This window comes from Nesoenas mayeri (assembly GCF_963082525.1).
Source record: "Nesoenas mayeri genome assembly, chromosome: 4".
Taxonomy (NCBI): Eukaryota; Metazoa; Chordata; class Aves; order Columbiformes; family Columbidae; genus Nesoenas; species Nesoenas mayeri.
In genome coordinates, this window is record NC_137540.1 from 74,421,593 (window position 1) to 74,439,998 (window position 18,406).

The window sequence follows — 18,406 nt, forward strand, 5'->3', positions numbered from 1 at the left end:
CAAGTCAGAAACTATTTGATGATGGTGGAAGAGGAGATAATAAGTACCTGAGATAGCACAAGTCTTGACAAGGGCTGTTCACAAAAGCAGCACTTTCCTAAAAAGGGGTGGAAAGTCCACTTAGGGTCACTTTCCTGGAACAAGACGTGAATATGCAAAATTAGCATATCCAAAAGTTAATGAGGAGTCAAGGCCACATCAACACAGGGAGTGCATCCCAGATCCCATGGCTGTTACTTCTGAGCAGTGACTGAAGAGCACAGGAGGGAAAAAGGCATGTTTATCTAATGAAAAGGCGAGAGAGAGGCAGGCAGATATCTCCTGGGATGTACTCAAATTGCCATGAAAATTGAATGCAAATTTCCATCCTTTCCCTTCAGAATCAGAGATTAAAAAATAAATAGAGATAGGGCAGAGCTGGAGCAGGAAGCGTGTCAGTGGAGAATGAGCCTCATCACTGTAATGAGGCACTTTGAGACACTTTTCTCAGCACAGATCCCGTTGTCCTGTGCAGCCATTTAAACCAGGCAATGCAGAAAGTTTCTAGCATTCTGAAATGTGTCCTCAAAAATCCGTGTGTCTGTAAACCTTAAACAAGCCACTGTGATATGATGGCTGGCCTGCTGCTGCATTCCTTGGTCCTTCCCAGCCTGACTTCGTGCCTGTCCCAGGTCAGCTCCTGTGGTTAAGACAACCAGGAAGACGTTTTTTGCCTTTTCTGTCATTTTACTTTTCTATTCAGCCATGAGGTTCAGGTGGATTGGTCAGGTAACGAAAAATACCAATAGTCTGGATTTTCTGGGCTTGTCACTCCTTCTCACTGACAGGTCCTGACACCGTTGTGCATGGTTGTATCATGTCACTGGCTCTGCTCGAGACTGCTCTGGTCCACATATTGCAAGATATCTCCTCCCCTGATATGGTGCAAACTGTGCAGTCTCTCCCATTCATACTGCCAGACATATTTGGGGACAGACTTTTTAGAAGACTGTGTTATGGTAGAACAAGGGGTGATGGTTTTAAACTAAAGGAGGGAGATTCAGGATGAACATGAGGAAGAAATTGTTGCCCTGAGGGTGGTGAGAGCCTGGCCCAGGTTGGCCAGAGAGGTGGTGGATGAACCATCCCTGAGACATCCCAGGCCAGGCTGGACGGGGCTCTGAGCAACCTGAGCTGGTGAAGATGTCCCTGCTCATGGCAGGGGTGGCACTAGGGGAGCTGGGAAGGTTTCCAACCCAAACCTTTCTGTGATACTATGGTTCTAATTCTGGATCACAAATCCTGTGGTACAAACCTCGTGTGTGCTGCAGGCATGCAGGAATCCCCTGCTCAGGATTGGGTAGCAAACTTCACATTTAGGGGCTGGTTTTCCACCACTCTGTGTGCGTACAGCACTTAGCACAAAGTGTGGTCCCCCCATCATTTCAACATAAGCAAATAAAAGACAACAGAGTCTATTTGTTGGCCATGTGCTTGGCATTGCCCCAATTAAACCCTCCCGAACGGGCATCTGCATGCAGGTACACTCATTGGCTCTGCTACCCACTGCACCATGTCCACACCAAAGTAACACCAGGGTCCGTGCTAACAGCCTGGCTGCCCCACAGTGTAAATCCGGTCCCTTATCCTGTCCCTGTTCGCTGTACCCATAGAGATACAGCTTAAGTGCATCACTGTCGAATAACCAGATAAGAGATGTACAGCTGGTCACATCAGACAGATGTCATGACCCTTCCTGTGGAGATGGGGAAAAGGACTGAGCAGGAGGGATCTTTTGCAGGCGATCGATGTGGCATTGAACAGGAGACTTTATCTCTTTGAGGTAAAGGCTTCAGGAACTGTCGGGAGTGATGAGGATGTTATTATCTCACCATTCCAGTTATATTTTTGGAGCCTTGCTACACTGAAGCATTGTTTTCTGAGAAGGGGTAAAAGTCTCTTTTTGAAGTGCAATGTTTTTAGAGCTTGATATCAGCTGAAAGTTGGCTTTCAGGGCTGGGGAGAGACAGAGCAATTCTTTCCTATCTACTCTGAATAATTCCAGGTTGGGGAATAAGAAGGAAATATTATTTTTAAGTTTCCCTTTTTGCTGGGGAAAAAAAAAAGAAAGAAAGAGAGAGTAGGTGAGTGATGAGAAACCCTGCAGATTTTTTCATGCAAGCTAACACAAGAAGGGCTGTGCCTTGGAGCCGAGTGCGGAAACACGACAGGCGTTGGAGGATTTTCCCCTTCAAGCCTGAAAAGAAACAAGAAGTTGGCTGGCTGGTCTTGAATAGCCCCTCCTGATCCTGCACGCTGGTCCCGGTTTTTCATCAGAGCTGAAAATATCAACCTCCCCCAGCGTTTCTTCCCCACCCTTTCCTCCTCAACGTCATGGTGCCCGGGCCCTGTGGTCCAGTGCTCTGGAGGATGCTGTTCAGCATCCTTCACAGCTGGAGATGCCAGGAGGAGGGCACAGGCTGCTGGTGCCAGACTCCATGACCGATGACGTGCTGTCTGCCCAGTTCTGATATAAACAGAATGTCCTTGGGACCCGGCACGGTGGAAACGCGCTGAGGAAGCTCCCACACCTCCCTTGATAGCGTGTTTTCCAAACGCTGGCGTCCAGCCACTAGTAAGTTCTCCAGACTGGAGGCCACCAACGTTGCTAACAATCAGATTATGTAAACCTTCCACTGTAGCATCCTTCTAGATCAATGGTCTTATCTCTGTTTGGGTCCTCATGACACCTACCCACCCAAGGTGAGTTCTGCTCACTCCACACTGTAAACTAAAGTCAGACATTTTGCCCTGGGGAGACTTTTTTCCTGGGTTGGGCCCAATGAAAAATTGCTTTTTCCTTTGTGCAGCTTAGATCTGGCCTCACTGTACATAAAATGCCATGTGTTCCCAGCAGGATTCAGCCCTTCCGAGGCCTACCCTGCAGCCAAATCTGATCTACATATTTACAAGCTTGTAAACAGGACAGGGTGGGTGAGTTCACATTCTTAGAAAACCAAGTGCAGAGAAAAAAACTTCTGAGTTGGAAAAACAAAGCGTAGTCTTGGGTCCGACCCAGCAAACACAGTGGGTTTTCCAAGGCTTGGATGGCTTGCTTGAGAATCTTTCCCCTCCGCTCCTTTTCTGCAGGATTTCCCAAGCTTGTTCTTTAGTTGGAAAAAATAGACGTTCTCAATGTTTCTGACCAGAGCAGAGGAGACAACTTGATAGAAAGGAACATTTTATCATGGAGAGGACTTGAAGTCAGGCTTCTGTTTGCAGTAGACACAGAGGAACAGCACCTACTTGCAAAGGGAACTTTAAGGAAGGTATTAATTGGAGTTGCACAGAAAAAGCCATCTGAAGTGCTTATCACAAAGTGCCTTTCTGTCTGCCAATAAATGCAAGAACCAATAGTCTAGAACAGTGGTTCCCAAACTGTGGTCTCCAGATCTTGATGGTCCATGAAGGCTTAGTAAACAGTTCATGGAAAACCAGTTTATAAGGGAGCCAGTCAGTCTGCCAAAAGCCATTATGAGGATTAACAGGTTTAGGTTCAGAGTTGGAGAACAGCTGGTCTAAATCCCTGTACCATGTTCATTTGCTAGAAGCAGGGAGCTCTTTGTTGCAAGGGGTGAAGAAATATTTTTGCAATTTCCTTGCAAAAAAACCGAAAAAAGTTTTGATGACATTCCACGAAATATGTGTCAAAGTAACTATCACAGGGCTAAGTCACAGTGGTGCCTCCACTAACTTGTCCATCTTGCTGAGAAGTTTGTCATTGTTCCTGTCATTAAAATACCCAGAGTTTTCTCTGGTACATTGTTGTGGCGAAGCCTCAGTGACCTCCCAGAGTCCTTTCTGGCATCTCTTTTCCTTGGTTATTGGGGTTTATTCTTAGTTCAGTATGTATTTAATTAAGTTCTCTGCCCTCTGTATACAATATTTTTGTCTCTCTAAATAACAATGCTAATGATCATGAGCATCTTGTTGATATTTTAGAGTAGTCCATGAAAGAAACATTGTCTTAACAATTAAGGTCATGCAACATTTCCTAATATCCATTAGACGTTATGTCAGTGTGAGGTCTGTTGGGAACATCTCCAATATTTCTCCCTTCCACAGTCTACAACTTCCGCCCAACTGAGAGCATCAATTCTTCCCTCTGTTTATCACAAGTTTTGAATGTTAAACCCTGTAAGATGGTTTCAAGGTATATCAGGATAGTGTCTCAGCTGGTTCATCAGTCATTGAGGTGCCTGAGCAACAGACTGAAGCACAGACCCACTGGATTGCCAATGGAAGATGGTTGGGACCTCAAAGAAGTAAACATTTCCTCGTAAACCATTCATGTCCTTTTACAGGGGTCTTTGGACAAACAGAAGCATGAAGGCTATATTCTTAACTAACCCCATGTTGAATTTTGCCTCCATTCCTGAGAAATCTCATGTGAGAATTTACTTTCCTGACTAATCCTACAGCTCGTCATGAAGGGAGCAGAAACCCACAGCAGATATTGATCATACTGATGCCCTGTGTTGCTGGACACCTTCTGATTATATCTCCCAAAAAGGGATCACTTGAGGCAATTCTTCATGTCACAGAGAGAGGAAAGACTTTTGGATTGTGGCATAGGTGACCCACTGCATTTCCAAACCTCTTTGCACAAGACTCCAAAGCAAGGAGTTAACAGTAGCCAACCTCTCTTGCTTCTCTGTGCACAAAAGCACCAGATGTAAGGTCTTTGTGGTCCCGACACTGACTTGGCACAGCACAGGTTTGATTGGGAAATGGATAGGTCAAAGCCCAGAGTAGTTTGTCACTAGTTGTATGAGATTCATTTCACTGAGCTGGACTTGGTGCCTGATCAAAAGCCAGATATCCAAGGCTCAATTCAGTAGCCTAAACATCAGTCTCTAGTGTGACCTGAGCCACCCCAGGGTCCCTGAGGCACCTGCACAGATCAGGCTGATGCGGGGCAATTTGCAGAGGACTCAAACCCTTTTTAAACATTAGCAGTAGATTGGGGTGTCTAAATTGGTTGTGTCCTCCTATGTTTAACCAATTGAGTCACACCAGTGAGACATCAGTGCAAGCATCAGGAAGCAAAGGATAAAATCTCCTACTGCAAAGGGTTATGGTCCACTGAGAGAGAGCATTATGCAAGCCATTAGCTAAGGACAAAGTTATCGATGGAAGAGAACTTACACAGTTTGCCATCATACAGTTTGAGTCACGGGGCTTGAATAAGCAGCATCTTTGCTTATTATTATTTGCAACATATGCCTATAGTTGGATTTTTGCCTATGAGATGTTCTACCTAAGGCTTACTCCCGCTGCAGATGGCACCCAGTCACCTTGTCTGTAAATGCTTCCCTTTCCCAAGGGCTGGTCATACTGGCTGCGTCACCAAGAAGTGTCCTGGAGATGCCATCATGCAGAGAACAGATGCCCAGGCGCAGATGCAGCAAGACATCAATGCTCAGGACGCTCCCACGTTTGCAGAATGGAGAGCCCTGGGAGTGCTTCTCTCTGAATGACACGCTGTTTTTTGCATTGCCCCGGAGGGAACCTAGCAACCCCGCACTGCCGCTTGTTCATTCACATCCTCAGCCAGATGGAAATTTTCTTTTCAAAGGCTGCCCCAAGCGTGTTTCCTCTGTTTAACCATCCAGGCAGGAATCTCACTGTGGTCTCTGCTGAGCTCACTCTAACATCAGCACACAGATTCCAGTCTTCTTCCTGCTCAGACAGCAAGACAAGAGCTCTTGACATGTGACTCAGTTGCCCTGACTTTTTCCTTCTCTCTGGGGACATATTTTTTTTTCTTCATTTGCATCTGGCAAATAAGAACCTTCCTGATATTTCCCTTCGGATTTGCCAGATTGGCCAATCTTCCAGACTTCTTTTTTTTTTTCCTAATTTTATTTGCATCTTTTTGCTGAGTCTCATGATTTTAAGTTTTGCTTTAAGGTCCCCTTTGGGGCTGAAGTCAGACAATTAGCTGTGAATAGTTAAGGAAGTTGTATACACATATATCTTTCCCGAGCATAAGAAACACTGCAAAAAATATTACATTTTAAGGGAGACTGTACTAGAAGAGAGACGAAAAAAGCTTTCAACTTTGTCTTCTTTTTAATCTTGTGGCCCATTTTCAAAGTCCGTCTTCCTGCTGACCCTGCCATGTTCAACATTGTGTCCCTGAATCTGCTACCCAGCCCTTCTTGGAGGCTGAACCAAGGAGCTGAAAAGGCTTCTCCTGGGCAGGGCAGTGTTGAGGTTGTGTTTAGGGACAGCTTGGTTTCAGGGCATGGAGAGGACAATATCTAACATCAAGCTTGGTGTTACCCTCTGTACAGTCCATTTTCAACACTGAACCATCCACACTCTTCACCACAGAGCAAGAAAAGCACTCATGATGATGAGCTCACCAGGTGGCCCAGGACTGATGTCCTCAGAACCCAGGTCCTGGTTTCATCACAGGCATGAGAAAGCTGATGGGCCAACATTACCTCCCACAACATGCAAAGGAGATAGTTGGTCCTGATCTTCATTCCCTCGTGAAAGGATTGCCTTAACCACTTTGAAAGCTTTCTTATAAAGTGAACTTGGCTTGCAGTGTCCAGGTGTGATTTCAAAATCTCTCTTCCTTTCTTCTGACTCTTCCTTCCTGAATAGGGTCTACAGAGCTCCCCTTAAAATCAAGAAGCAGGGCAAAACCTCAGTTGTCATCCTGCTGGCATGTATACTTCAAAAGGATGGTTTTGTCATCGTGCCACAGAGCTACAGAGCTGGAAAACAAGAGAATCCCTTCTTGGCCCTTCTACAGACCCAGAGCTCTATGCATCTTTAGATCAACCTCTATGCAGTGGTAGGTCACAATCCCTAGGGATAAATCGATTTTGCTTTTGTTATCTTGGGCAATACTTTCTTCTTTATGGATCTATAATGAAAGATACAAAGCAGTTTATGCAATGCAGCTTTGTGCATGGTGTTACTGTGGTACATCCAGGATCTTGGAAGGAAAATGCAATAAATGTAATGAATTTCAGAGGGGGGGGTTGTGCTGCTGCTTTCAGCTATGTGTCCCCAAATGAAGGGTCAGTGCCCTCCCAAATAACTTGACACATTGAACTTTCTTTGGGCCCCATCACACACATTCCCAGTAGTATCCAGCAAATCACAAGTTCAGCTAGAACTTGCTCAGGAGCCAAGCTAACTACTAGGGGTCACCTATACTGCTAATACACACACACATACACACACACACATATATATATATATATATATTTTTATTTTTTTTTTTTAAGTATTATATTTTTTAGCCAGATTATGGTTGCAAGCCCCCAAAGCAAGGGCTGTAGAGCAGACCAGAGCACACTAAGTACTTTATGATACCTGGCCGAAAGCCCTCTCAGGCCCCACACAGTGCCCCAGTGGTCCTACAACATAATTACTCTCTGGTGGGAGTTGTGAATCTCTGGAAGAGCAGAGGGTGTTGTGTGGAAGCCCACCAGAGTGGATCTTCAGTCTGAAACAGATGTATGCCCTGTGATGTGGCGTCAGGGCATATGGAGGTAATTAAGGGTGCAGAGCCTGCAGGGACAACATTGGAGGACTGCATAGTCAAAGTCAAGTCCTTATGGCCTTTTGGGAACAGCCTCTGGAGTGAACTGTTCCATGAACCAAATTTATCTGGAGTGGTCTAGCTGGACCACGTTAAGCAAATTAGCACTGTGCACAACCCAAAACTTGAAATTGTTTGTTAGCTTTCTGTTAGGTAACAATGTAGATGTACTCATGGGGCTCTTCACTGTGTCATCCTTCACCACTGTGGAAGGCTCACTGGTGAAATTCTTCCAGTGATGGAAGTCCTGTCCTGCACAGGAGAGAAATTGATGTATGGGAAGTTTGGGCAACACCTCCCAAGAGGGGAGAAGACCACCAGATACTGATGACATTAAGGGTGAAATCCAACAGGAGTAACCTTGGATGTCTATGATGTGGACGCCCATGAGGCAAGAGTCTGGGTCCATATCTAAGAACTAGTGTGATCTATCTGCCCAGTACAGCCTTATACTTTAGGACAAGAGGGATCACTCCCTCCTCTGCACAGAGTCTACTGACTAAACCATTGACTGTAAGAGAAGCCTAGGGACCTGCTCAGGTACCTAAATTCAGCTAGATGACTCATAACAGATACCCGAAATTTTGGGGAAATTTACTAACTTGGAAACATCCTCATGTCAGTGATTCCCATCAGTGGTCCAGATCATGGGGTTGCTTTGAGAAAAGCACCAATATGAGATTTGAAGGGAATGGAAAGCAATTTCAGCCAAAGTCCTGCAATTTAGAGGAAATCTATAGAGGTATCACAAGGACCGTATTGCCTAGAGATTAGGAGACGGGTTTGGCCACTGTGAATCAGACAAATTATCAGGACAAGGGCCTGCTGCATTATCCTTCTCTCGCTGACAGGCAAACCACACTCAACGCTTAAATTTGAGATCCAGCCTGGGAGCATTCATGTTTTTCAGAGCTCTGAGACCCTCAAGCTGATCTCTCTTACCTTTGAAACCTCCACACTACCCCCAACCTACACCATGCTTCCCTGAGCCCCACCACACCACAGGCTGTCCTCTCTTCCTATGAGGACACCATGTGTCAGGTATGCACACCCCACCATAGGTTTTGATATGGCCGAAGGGTCTCCAAGAGGCTTTCTCCAGCCATCAACTTGGGACAAGGTTTGCCTAGAAGGTCAGAAATGGGTAGGGGAGTGATGGCTTCTCCTGCTTTTCTTCTCAGCCAGATCAGGGTGCAGAAGTTGGAGCAAGCAGCAATGCCTACGCGCAGAGAGACACGCAGGCAGGTCGTCGGGGCTTTCATTGGCGTGACGGAAGCTGTTGTTTATCTGTGACATTGTTTATGGGGTCAACTGGAAGGCTCACAGGCCTGAGGAATTCCACTTGATATCCCCATGCTATCGTCCCTCTGGGAAAATGCTGGAGTCACTGTGAACATGTTGTCCTCCTCCCTACGCCAAGCAGCTCTTGGATCTGTCCTAGGAGGGCAGTGAACTCCTCCATCACTTCACGACATGCCACCAGCTGCAAGGAGGTGTTAACCCTCTAGGGACCCTGAAATGCCTACAGACGCCCAGCAGAAGTGGTAAATAGCAGACGAAGAAGGTTGAGAAAGACCCATCAGAAGCTGAGGCTCCCAGTGTCACACAGAAGCAGAAATCCTTGCTGATATGTAGCCCATTCTCCCAGAGCTTGGCAGCCACATCAGGGAGGTTTTCTACCATGGGAGCCCAAGAAGGAGCTGGCAAGGAAGAATGCAAGCTGAGTAATGAGTAGAAAGTAGCAGCTCGTTATTATTATAGTCCAGATTTAATTAATTTACTTTGTGAGAGCCAGTAGGAAAAAAAAAATAAAGGTGACTGACTGTTTCTTTGACCATGAGAACCCACAGTGAGATTCAGCAGTTATAGTGCATCCTATGTCAGGGTTTCTTCTAAAACAGCAGGCAATTTTCAGCCTGGAGCAGAGAAGGCTCCAGGAAGACCTTATCGTACCCTTTCCATATTTAAAAGGTCACATTCAGGAGAAGCTCTCGTGGTGGGGTCCATGTCCCCACCATGGACCTAATCCTTTATGTGGATTTCTGGAGCTTTCTAACTGAGGAACAGAGTGGTTTGCACCTTGGTAGAATTCTTCTATTATTCCATGAGTTTGGCCAATCATTTTTTAGCATACACCACGTCCTGCTGCAGGGACATCCACAGCTGAGCAACATGCTGTGAGGTGAACCATCTCCTCATCTTTGTTTTTAACCTACCACCCACCATTCTTCATCTCCAGTAATGCCCCTTGTTGTGGAAAAGGCAGCGAATAATAGCTCAATATTTAGCTTCCCCATGGCATTCCACCAACACCCTCAAAGTCCAATTCTTCATACACTATTTTGGTCCAGGATCATTCTTCTTACAAAGCTCACACCAAGCAACTGTGAGGCCCCTTGTCAGTGTGAACAACCCTGCTGGTCCTCACATTTCCCATTCCTAGTGGGATGGCATCGGGGCATGACTTTGGCACTTTGTTTTTCCCACCTGCTACTACATCTGCAGCACTTTTGTGCCGTTGACTATTCAGGACATGCTGTAAAGCAAGGACCTTTTAAAACAAAGATGCCATTGCCAACTGCAGCAGAAAGCAAGCCTGCTCACAGATTCTGGCTGCATACTGGGAGCGGGGGCCAGAATTTAGATTGGACTGGGTCCATTTTCATTTTTGCATTTGTCTTTTTTCTTGTTTTGCTTTATTTTTTTGAGCCCTGAGCGCTGGGACCAGCAGCTCTCCAAACAATCCAGTGATATCACCTTCGAGTGAGTCATGGGGAGGGCAGGGTGGAGAAGTGCAGACAAGGAAAGATCATGAGATTGTGCTCAAACTATCTAAAACAAAATGGGATGTGTGTTTGGATATGTAAAGAGAAGACTGCATCCACTAGTGACCCAAAACAGCATGTCACAGTATTTGTACTTGGCTGGTTTTTCCCCAGATATGACCAGGGTGATATTACCTAGGAAAAAATATAGTCACATAGTACACAAATGCATATGCATGTGCTGCTTACACAAATACACACACACACATTCCATAAGAACAACAAATAAATTACTCTTTTGCTTTTACTTCAGAGCACATATCTTATTGGCTTAATGTTGCAACACCAAAAAAAATGAAATTCAGTCTTCGGATCATGTTTAGATTGAGTCCAGTCACTCTGCACGATGGGGACAGCTTTTCCTGATGTCACCTGCAGCTTTCTTAATTTCTTAATGATCCTGAAGATAATTCTGTATGGTTAAAACAGGACTTGCAGTCCTTGATCTGACCCAGCTCTATCACTAGGATGTAGACTCTGCAAGATGTGGAATGACCTTTTATAAAATGCTGAAAGGAATAAAGCCCCGAAACGAATTTCAAGCCCTCCAGCAGTATTATTATAAAATCTTTATTTATAAGGACAAGATGAAATCCTCAGCAGGATCTCTATAAGCCAACATAGATCCTTCTCAACAAGACAGTAGGAAATATGAAGGATGAGGCTCTGCATTTAACCCTACCTGGGAGTATCCTACACTGAGATAGAACCAGGATCCACGGACAAGCCAAATCTCCTTTGTCTTCTCCCTGTGAGGGGTCTGAGGTCTCAGATGTTCCAGCACAATAGAGGGTTCTTGGATCCCAGGACACACACAGTGTTGATGCTCACCACACCAAGACCACCCTGTGGGTGAATGTCCCCAGGGTGGATGTCAGCACCTCCTCCTTTGGAAACTACAGCAAGCTTTGCCATGCTGTGTTGAGCTGGATGCCCAAGAGAGGTGTCCAGCAGGCTGATTTTGAGTGAATAGGAACAGCGCTGCTTTGAAACACGACCAGGTTTCACAAACTTGTATTGTGACACAAGTACTGCAACATTTGGCCTTCCTGTTCTTTCCTTGATATTGCCCTGTTCTGGCGTTGGTGATTTTGGGGGCAAACCATTAAAAAGGGCTCTTATACTGAGATGTCAGGCTAAAGTGCTGGTGCATAATTCTCTGTTGTTTTACCTGATGTTTTACTCCCATTTTCTATTTCTAGACATTGAACACATCTGAGTATGTTTCCTGAGCTCTTCAAGTGTCTGTTACTCAGTACTGTCTTCCACACATGCTAACAACATCTATACTACTATATAGAATAGAATCATAGAATCACAGAATAATAGAATCATAGGATAGTTTGTGTCAGAAGGGACCTTCCCAGCTCCCCCAGTGCCCCTCCTGCCATGAGCAGGGACATCTTCACCAGCTCAGGTTGCTCAGAGCCCCGTCCAGCCTGGCCTGGGATGTCTCCAGGGATGGTTCATCCACCACCTCTCTGGTCAACCTGGGCCAGGCTCTCACCACCCTCAGTGTAGCAAATTTCTTCCTTGTGTCCAGCCTGAATCTCCCTCCTTTAGTTTAAAACCATCACCCCTTGTACATTCACAACAGGCCCTGCTGAAAAGTCTGTCCCCATCTTTCTCATTGGCCCCTTTTAAGTTCTGAAAGGACTATAGTAACAGTGTAGTAACTGTATAACAACCATATAGTAACTGTTAGAAAGCCTAGTGCAAAAAACCTCCCTCTCTCAAAATGTTGTTGCATTTTCATGCATATGAAAGCAAGAGCTAATTTCTCCATTCTTTACTCATTCCCTAAATAAGGCCCCACAGCTCTTCCTTATGTGCAGCCTCCCAGTGCCTATCAAGAGAATCTCATGCTCGAGCGTGTACAAAGTTACCAGCCAAGGACCTGTTCTGGGGACTCCCTGCCTAGTTCTGTTCACCCCAGTGTGATCAAATGAGGAAACTATGGGTGTACTCAGGACACGTCTCTTCCAAGGGGCACTCTTATTTGCATGGTAATGAGCCCCTTGTCTTCGGATGTACACAAGGTTCTAGCGGGTGAAACACAGCCAAAGTTGAAATTCAGAGAATTCGTAGCTTTTTTTTTTTCTTTTCAATTTGTATTTTGTATCTGGATGAAAAGGGTAAAGTATGTAGTACAGAAACTGTGTAGTGCAATGAACTGCTAAATGCTGGATATAAGTTATTATTTTAACAGCCATCAGGCTGTTTAAGCAAGTGCCAATCTCTTAAGTAGCGTGGCTCAAGCAGTAATTATGAGTCTCATTTCTAAGGAGATCCTTCTTTTATTTGCTTTGTTACCATAGTTTTTTGTTTTCTTTTCCTCTCAAAGTTAAAAAAAATGTTACATAAAGCTCTTCTGAGAACCCAGTGTACACTGCAAACAGAGTTCACAGCAACGCTGTGAAAAAGTTTATGGTAATTGGCCTCTTTCTTCAGAGGGGAAACTGAGGCAGGACATCTCTCCCTGACAAAGGAATGAGCAAGATTACATGCTTAATGAAGTCTTTCACCTTACATGGCCCCAAACACTCACACTAAGCTATGGCAGGGACAACACAATGTCTTTGGGCTGAGAGCCAGGGATCACCTTGCAGAGAGGACAGGGCTGTGGGTAGAGACTGGTCCACAGGCAGGATGGAGAGAGGGGGAGCCTGGGCAGGAACACAGACCCACCCCCTACTGCCAAAACCTGATACTGAGGAGAGAAATTGATGCTGGGCTTGGAAAGCCACTGCTGGTCCACATTGCACAAAGCTTCAGATGGTGCATGTAAGTCCAGGGTGGTGGGCTGGAGGCAGTGTGAGAAGGGGGAACACTCAAAGGGATCATCATATGGAGAACAGAGGAGATGTTACATGCAATGCAAAAAGGGATGGCTCCCAGCACCACTGAGATGTTTAGAAGCTCCTGGCTAAACACTTGGGGGTGGTGTTTCTGCTGTGGTTAGAAATGTATGTGGTGATTCAAGCAGCCTATAAGCAACCTACGAAGTTCACCGCTGTCCCAGAAAGAATCAAAGAATCATAGGATTATAGAATGGTTTGGGCTGACAGGGACTTTAAAGATCATCTAATTCCAACCCCCCATGCGATGGGCAGGGACACCTTCCACTAGACCAGGTTGCTCAAAGCCTCATCCAACTTGGCCTTGGCCACTTCCAGGGATGAGACATCCACAGCTTCTCTGGGCATCCTGTCCAGTGCCTCATCCTTTTAATCAAAAACAACTAAGGAGGTGTCATTGCTTCTACAAAACCCAACTCCCATGTTATTGCTCTGTTCAAAACCACAGGCTACGACACCAGTGAGCTGCTCATTAAACTGCAAATACCACTCATTTCCATGAAAGACTCAGGTCTTTCCAGCACGGAGACCTTACTGTCCCCATGCAATGCCTCCTTCAGCACGTATTGACAGCCAGTGTGTACTCCAGCCCTAAGACAGGGATTGGCCTTCAACAGATATTTAAGTTGCACGGCTGTATCTCTGTTTTCCATGCCTAACCATCAGAAAATGCTGAGATCTGTCTTTTTTCCCACATGCCAGTGATGGAGTAGCCTACATACCTAATGCTGAGTCTGGCTGTAATTTCTGCACTTTTTAGGGATGAATGTAAGAAACTTTGCTGGAATCAGTGTTCTGGGTTTCCTGGCTGATGTTTTTTTTCTCCAGCAAACAGCTTGTGGAGCTTTTATGTATTGTCAGTCCAAAATTTCTGTCTCCTGGCACCTGTTTTACTGTTTTGACACCAGGCTTTTGAGCACAGGGAAAATAATAATGATATCCAGAGCTAATGTTATTTACTAAAATACAAATTAGCACTCAGTCACATGGTGGCACGATTTGTCATCCAGAGCTAAAATTAAAAGAAATTAAGGCTGAGTCAGAAAGTTATTTCAGATCTGAGTGGGGAGAGAGAAGGGATAGGGCCATGTGGGTGCAACACTGACATCTTCTGGCTGCCAAAAAAATATCCAGTTTTTTCACCAAGAAAAACACCAGGAATCTCCAGCACAAAAGCATAAATAGGGTTGGGGTGGACAAAAGAGCTTTTTCAAGTAGCAGATACAAGCTTGGAGTGATGGATATTATCTGAGCCCACTTTAAGAGTCCATATTAGCATCACCACAAAATTTGAACAGCGGGTGTGTAACACTGATGATACAAAACACATGAGCATAGGAGGTGAAGGGGTGTTGCTCTTCCGTCAGTGCAGGTGACAGGGTTGTATCCATCCTTTTTCGTCTCAGTGGTGAACTGTGCAGTGCCACACATAGGAAGAGGCAGGCACCAAGAACCGATCCCTGCAGAACATCCAAGCAACAGTTTTCTCCATCTGATCTGGAATGGGACAGAGCCCGGCTGCCTTGGTTGATAAATCAGGGAGGCATGGGGACCGCTGAACCTATTCCCCAAAATGATGCCCTCAACCTCACTACAGGATCTCAGGAAGCAGCCAGGTCCCCAGGTGTGGAAAATAACTCTTGGGTGCAAGTCTCCTGCACCAATTCAGAGCAGGACAGTTGAACCCACAGTGAGCAAAACGAGTTTTGCCATGTGGCTGTTGGATCATGCACCAGGATTTTCCCCTCTGAAGTGCATTCTGGACTTCAAGGGTTTAGCTAGATGGTGGTCTGGAGACACATGTGAGAGAAATCCTCCAGCCCCCAACCCCTCATGCTCATGTAGCAGCAACAAAAATTAACAGCCTCCCTCCCAGCTGTAAGGGCTTGACTTGATGGCTCACAGCTGTATTTGAGGGTGCTGGGAGCCCTTTTGCAGTGGAGTATGAGGTTCCTGCCAAAGACATGGTATTATCCATCATTATCACTTTAGGGTTGATGCCTTGCAGTCCTGCAGTGGCCAGATCTTCACTCTGGTGGCAGTGACATTGCTAGCTGAGGACCTGATAGCAGAATCACACCTTTCTGCAGGTATCACCTCTTCCAGACTGAGCCGACCACCACCCTTGCTACCCTGTGCTGCCATACCCTTCCCCTTCCTCTAACCACGTTTCTTTTAATCTCTTCCAAGGTTCTTTCTTCCCATCTCTGAAGCCCTCTGAAATGGTCTTCAAGGTCATCTTCTGGCTGGGATACTTCAACAGCTGCGTGAACCCCATCATCTACCCATGCTCCAGCAAAGAGTTCAAGCGAGCTTTCATCAGGCTGCTCAAGTGCCAATGCCACCGGAGAAGACGGCCCATCTGGCGTGTCTACGACCACCACTGGCGAGGGGCCTCCGTGAACAGCTCGATGCAAGACTCTGAGACAGACCTGAGGCCCAGGATTAACACCCTGAACAGCTCGTTCATATTTAATTCCTCCTTGCAGGAGAGGGATAGTAAGAGGCGAACACTCAGCTTCAAGGGCTGGAAAATGCTCACTCCTTTCCAGAAACCAGCATCCACCCAGCTGAAGGAGAAGATGAACAGCCTTTCTAATAAAATCCGGGGTGGTTCCAGCAAAGGGGGGGCTACAGCCACCTACAAAACAGAGGTGGAGTCTGTTTCTATCGGGATCCCTCATGACTTCGTGGAAACCATTGACTATCAAACCCATGACTTAACAGACTGCTGCGGGCTGCGAGAAACAGATATTTGAAGCCATTGGGACAGCTGTCGATGGTTTCTTTAGAGGTTTCATCTAGCAGAAACATGAAGGGATACCATCTGTGGGTCTGTCAGGCAGACTGGAAGCAGCAATCAGGTATAAAATGCAGTTGCCCAAAGGTTACACAAGCATCCTCCATGCAGAGGTCAGCCCCTTCTCCGGGATTATGGGTTCCTCAAAAAAGAGCCAATGGTGTATCCCATTTCAATGAGCTGCAGCAAGAGGGGAAGGTGTGGGGTGGATATGTGGATGTGGCCCAGTGAAAAGAGTTGTTTACTCCAGTGGATGGTTATCTTTGACTTTGGAAGAATCCGTGCAACTAAGGGAAACCAGCATATCTCCTTTGCCTTAAAAACACCACTGCAAAATCTAATGGAAAGATCAAACCCTGAAAGATGCCAACCCTGCCTTAGTCCATGTGATCATGTTTCCACCCAGAGGCAGCACCCAGAAAGGATGTTGCTGAGCAGTAACTGGCAGCTTATCCTTCAGATAATGGGTTGGGAGCTTGTAGGTCCAAAGGGCTGAGCAGGACCTCCAGCCGAGACCTTTGCTTTGGAGGGCGAGCAGACTGCGGTATTCCCAAGCAGAGTGGTGGGATCCTGGCTCTCAGCCACCATGTCTGCAGTGACTACAGCTTTGCCCCTTCCACGTAACCCAGTTTCAGGCCAGAGAAGCAGTCCAGGTGTATACGCTGATGCCAATGGGTGTGCAGGTCTCTCTTCTTTAATTCCAACCTGTGATGCATTTCTCATTTCACTTTCCAGTGAAACACAATCCGCCTTGCTCTCGTGTGCAACCCTCTACAATAGAGAAAGCAGCTCCTTTTGGTGTCAGTCATCCCCAGCCTTTTCTGTCCCCTTCTTGCTCTTGTTGTCTCTCTCAAACAACATGGAATAAAGATGCATCCTAGGGGCTGTGCTCAGGTCCACAGTCAACCTTCGCTGTGGCTCAGGAAAGGTGACCCATTTCTACTACCCATAGAGTCAAAGCTAAAACTAATGTGAGGTTCAGTTGGAACCCCTTCGTGCAGATGGATCTGCTCCTCAGTCAGGGTCATGCCCATAACTCTTCTCCTAGGTGGCTTTCCACACACCTGATACATCAAAACCTTTGGTATCTATGAACAATTGTCCTTGGTTATGTCTGCTAACATAGTAAAGCAATGTCCATAAGGGGGTTTTTTTGCCCTTCTCACCACTCCAGAATGTGAGCTCCCTTCAGGAGGGCACTGTGGCCTCCTCTGGGGACTGCAGGGAGCTTGGCCATGTTTTTCAGACACTGGTTTATCAAATTTCAGAGAGAGAATGAGACACAGAGCGATATCATTAGATCAGTCGCTGGGCAGATCCAGGACACATGTAAGCGATAGAGGCAAAGTCTGGATCTGAGATGCAGTATCTCAAGCCAGGTGAGTGAAGAACAGGAACGTGAAATCGAGGGGTGGAGACATGACACTGAATATGTGTTGGATGGAAACTCATCCACACCAGCACTGTCCCTCAAACCCATTAGGAGCCATTCACTAATGTACCTCCAGCACATCCAACTAGTCCTCTAAAGGATGGCTATCAAAGGAGACTAAAGGCTCCTAGGCATAGCAAAGAAAATGTCACCTTTCTTTCTGCTGTTCATCTGCTTGAAAGGAAATCAGAACAGAGAAGCTGTACTTCTTTTATTTTTTACTTTTTTTGTACAGTGCATACTGAGACACGATTTCTGGAGTTGGCCCGTCTCAACACCCTTAACACCCTTCTGCCCTTTACTCAATGCAAGACTCTGAACTGGATGAATTACTCCACAAAGACCTCCAGATTTTGTCCAAATATTTTAGTCCCAGCAGTGAACCCCATCAAGGCACATGGGGAGCATTGCACTGGCATTGAACCCAGACTCATTACTGTCTGCAAAATCAGCCAGACATTGCCAGCCTTAGAAGTTCAACCCTACCAAAGCAAGGGTCCAATACCTCATGGGAATCTCTGTGAGGAAATGCACCTTTTTTTTCCCCATTTCTTGGCCTTGAAGGGATGTCAGACCCTACAGTGATGATGGGGTGACACAGAAAGTCATTTTAAGGACTGCAGCTGCCACTTATTTCCTGGGTGGTTTTGGGATCCCGATGGGAGAGCACACTGATGGCACTGGGGACATAGCAGAGAAGGCATCAGGAAGAAGGCAGTCACTGATGAACTAAGGTGTCCAGAAGGTCAAGGTGAAAGTATTACTACTCCTGCATCCCACCCACCTCTCAGGATGCGTGTACACACATGCCACTGGCGAAGGGAGCGAATGCACACAGTCATGCATTTTTGGCCCCTGTTATGGTGACGTTGTTTTGCAGATCTA

General features: G+C 46.1%; 1 protein-coding gene across 1 annotated transcript in view; it reads left to right on the forward strand.

Annotated features, from left to right (window-relative positions):
- Window positions 1-16,048, forward strand: part of ADRA1D (adrenoceptor alpha 1D) — a gene marked incomplete at both ends in the record, with an annotated part of 45,241 nt that extends 29,193 nt beyond the window's left edge. Inside the window, one exon of the mRNA XM_080343767.1 lies at window positions 15,480-16,048. Coding sequence (XP_080199893.1) covers window positions 15,480-16,048 — 569 coding nt within the window. The remainder of the gene's footprint in view (window positions 1-15,479) is intronic.
- Between the last annotated feature and the right edge of the window lie 2,358 nt (window positions 16,049-18,406).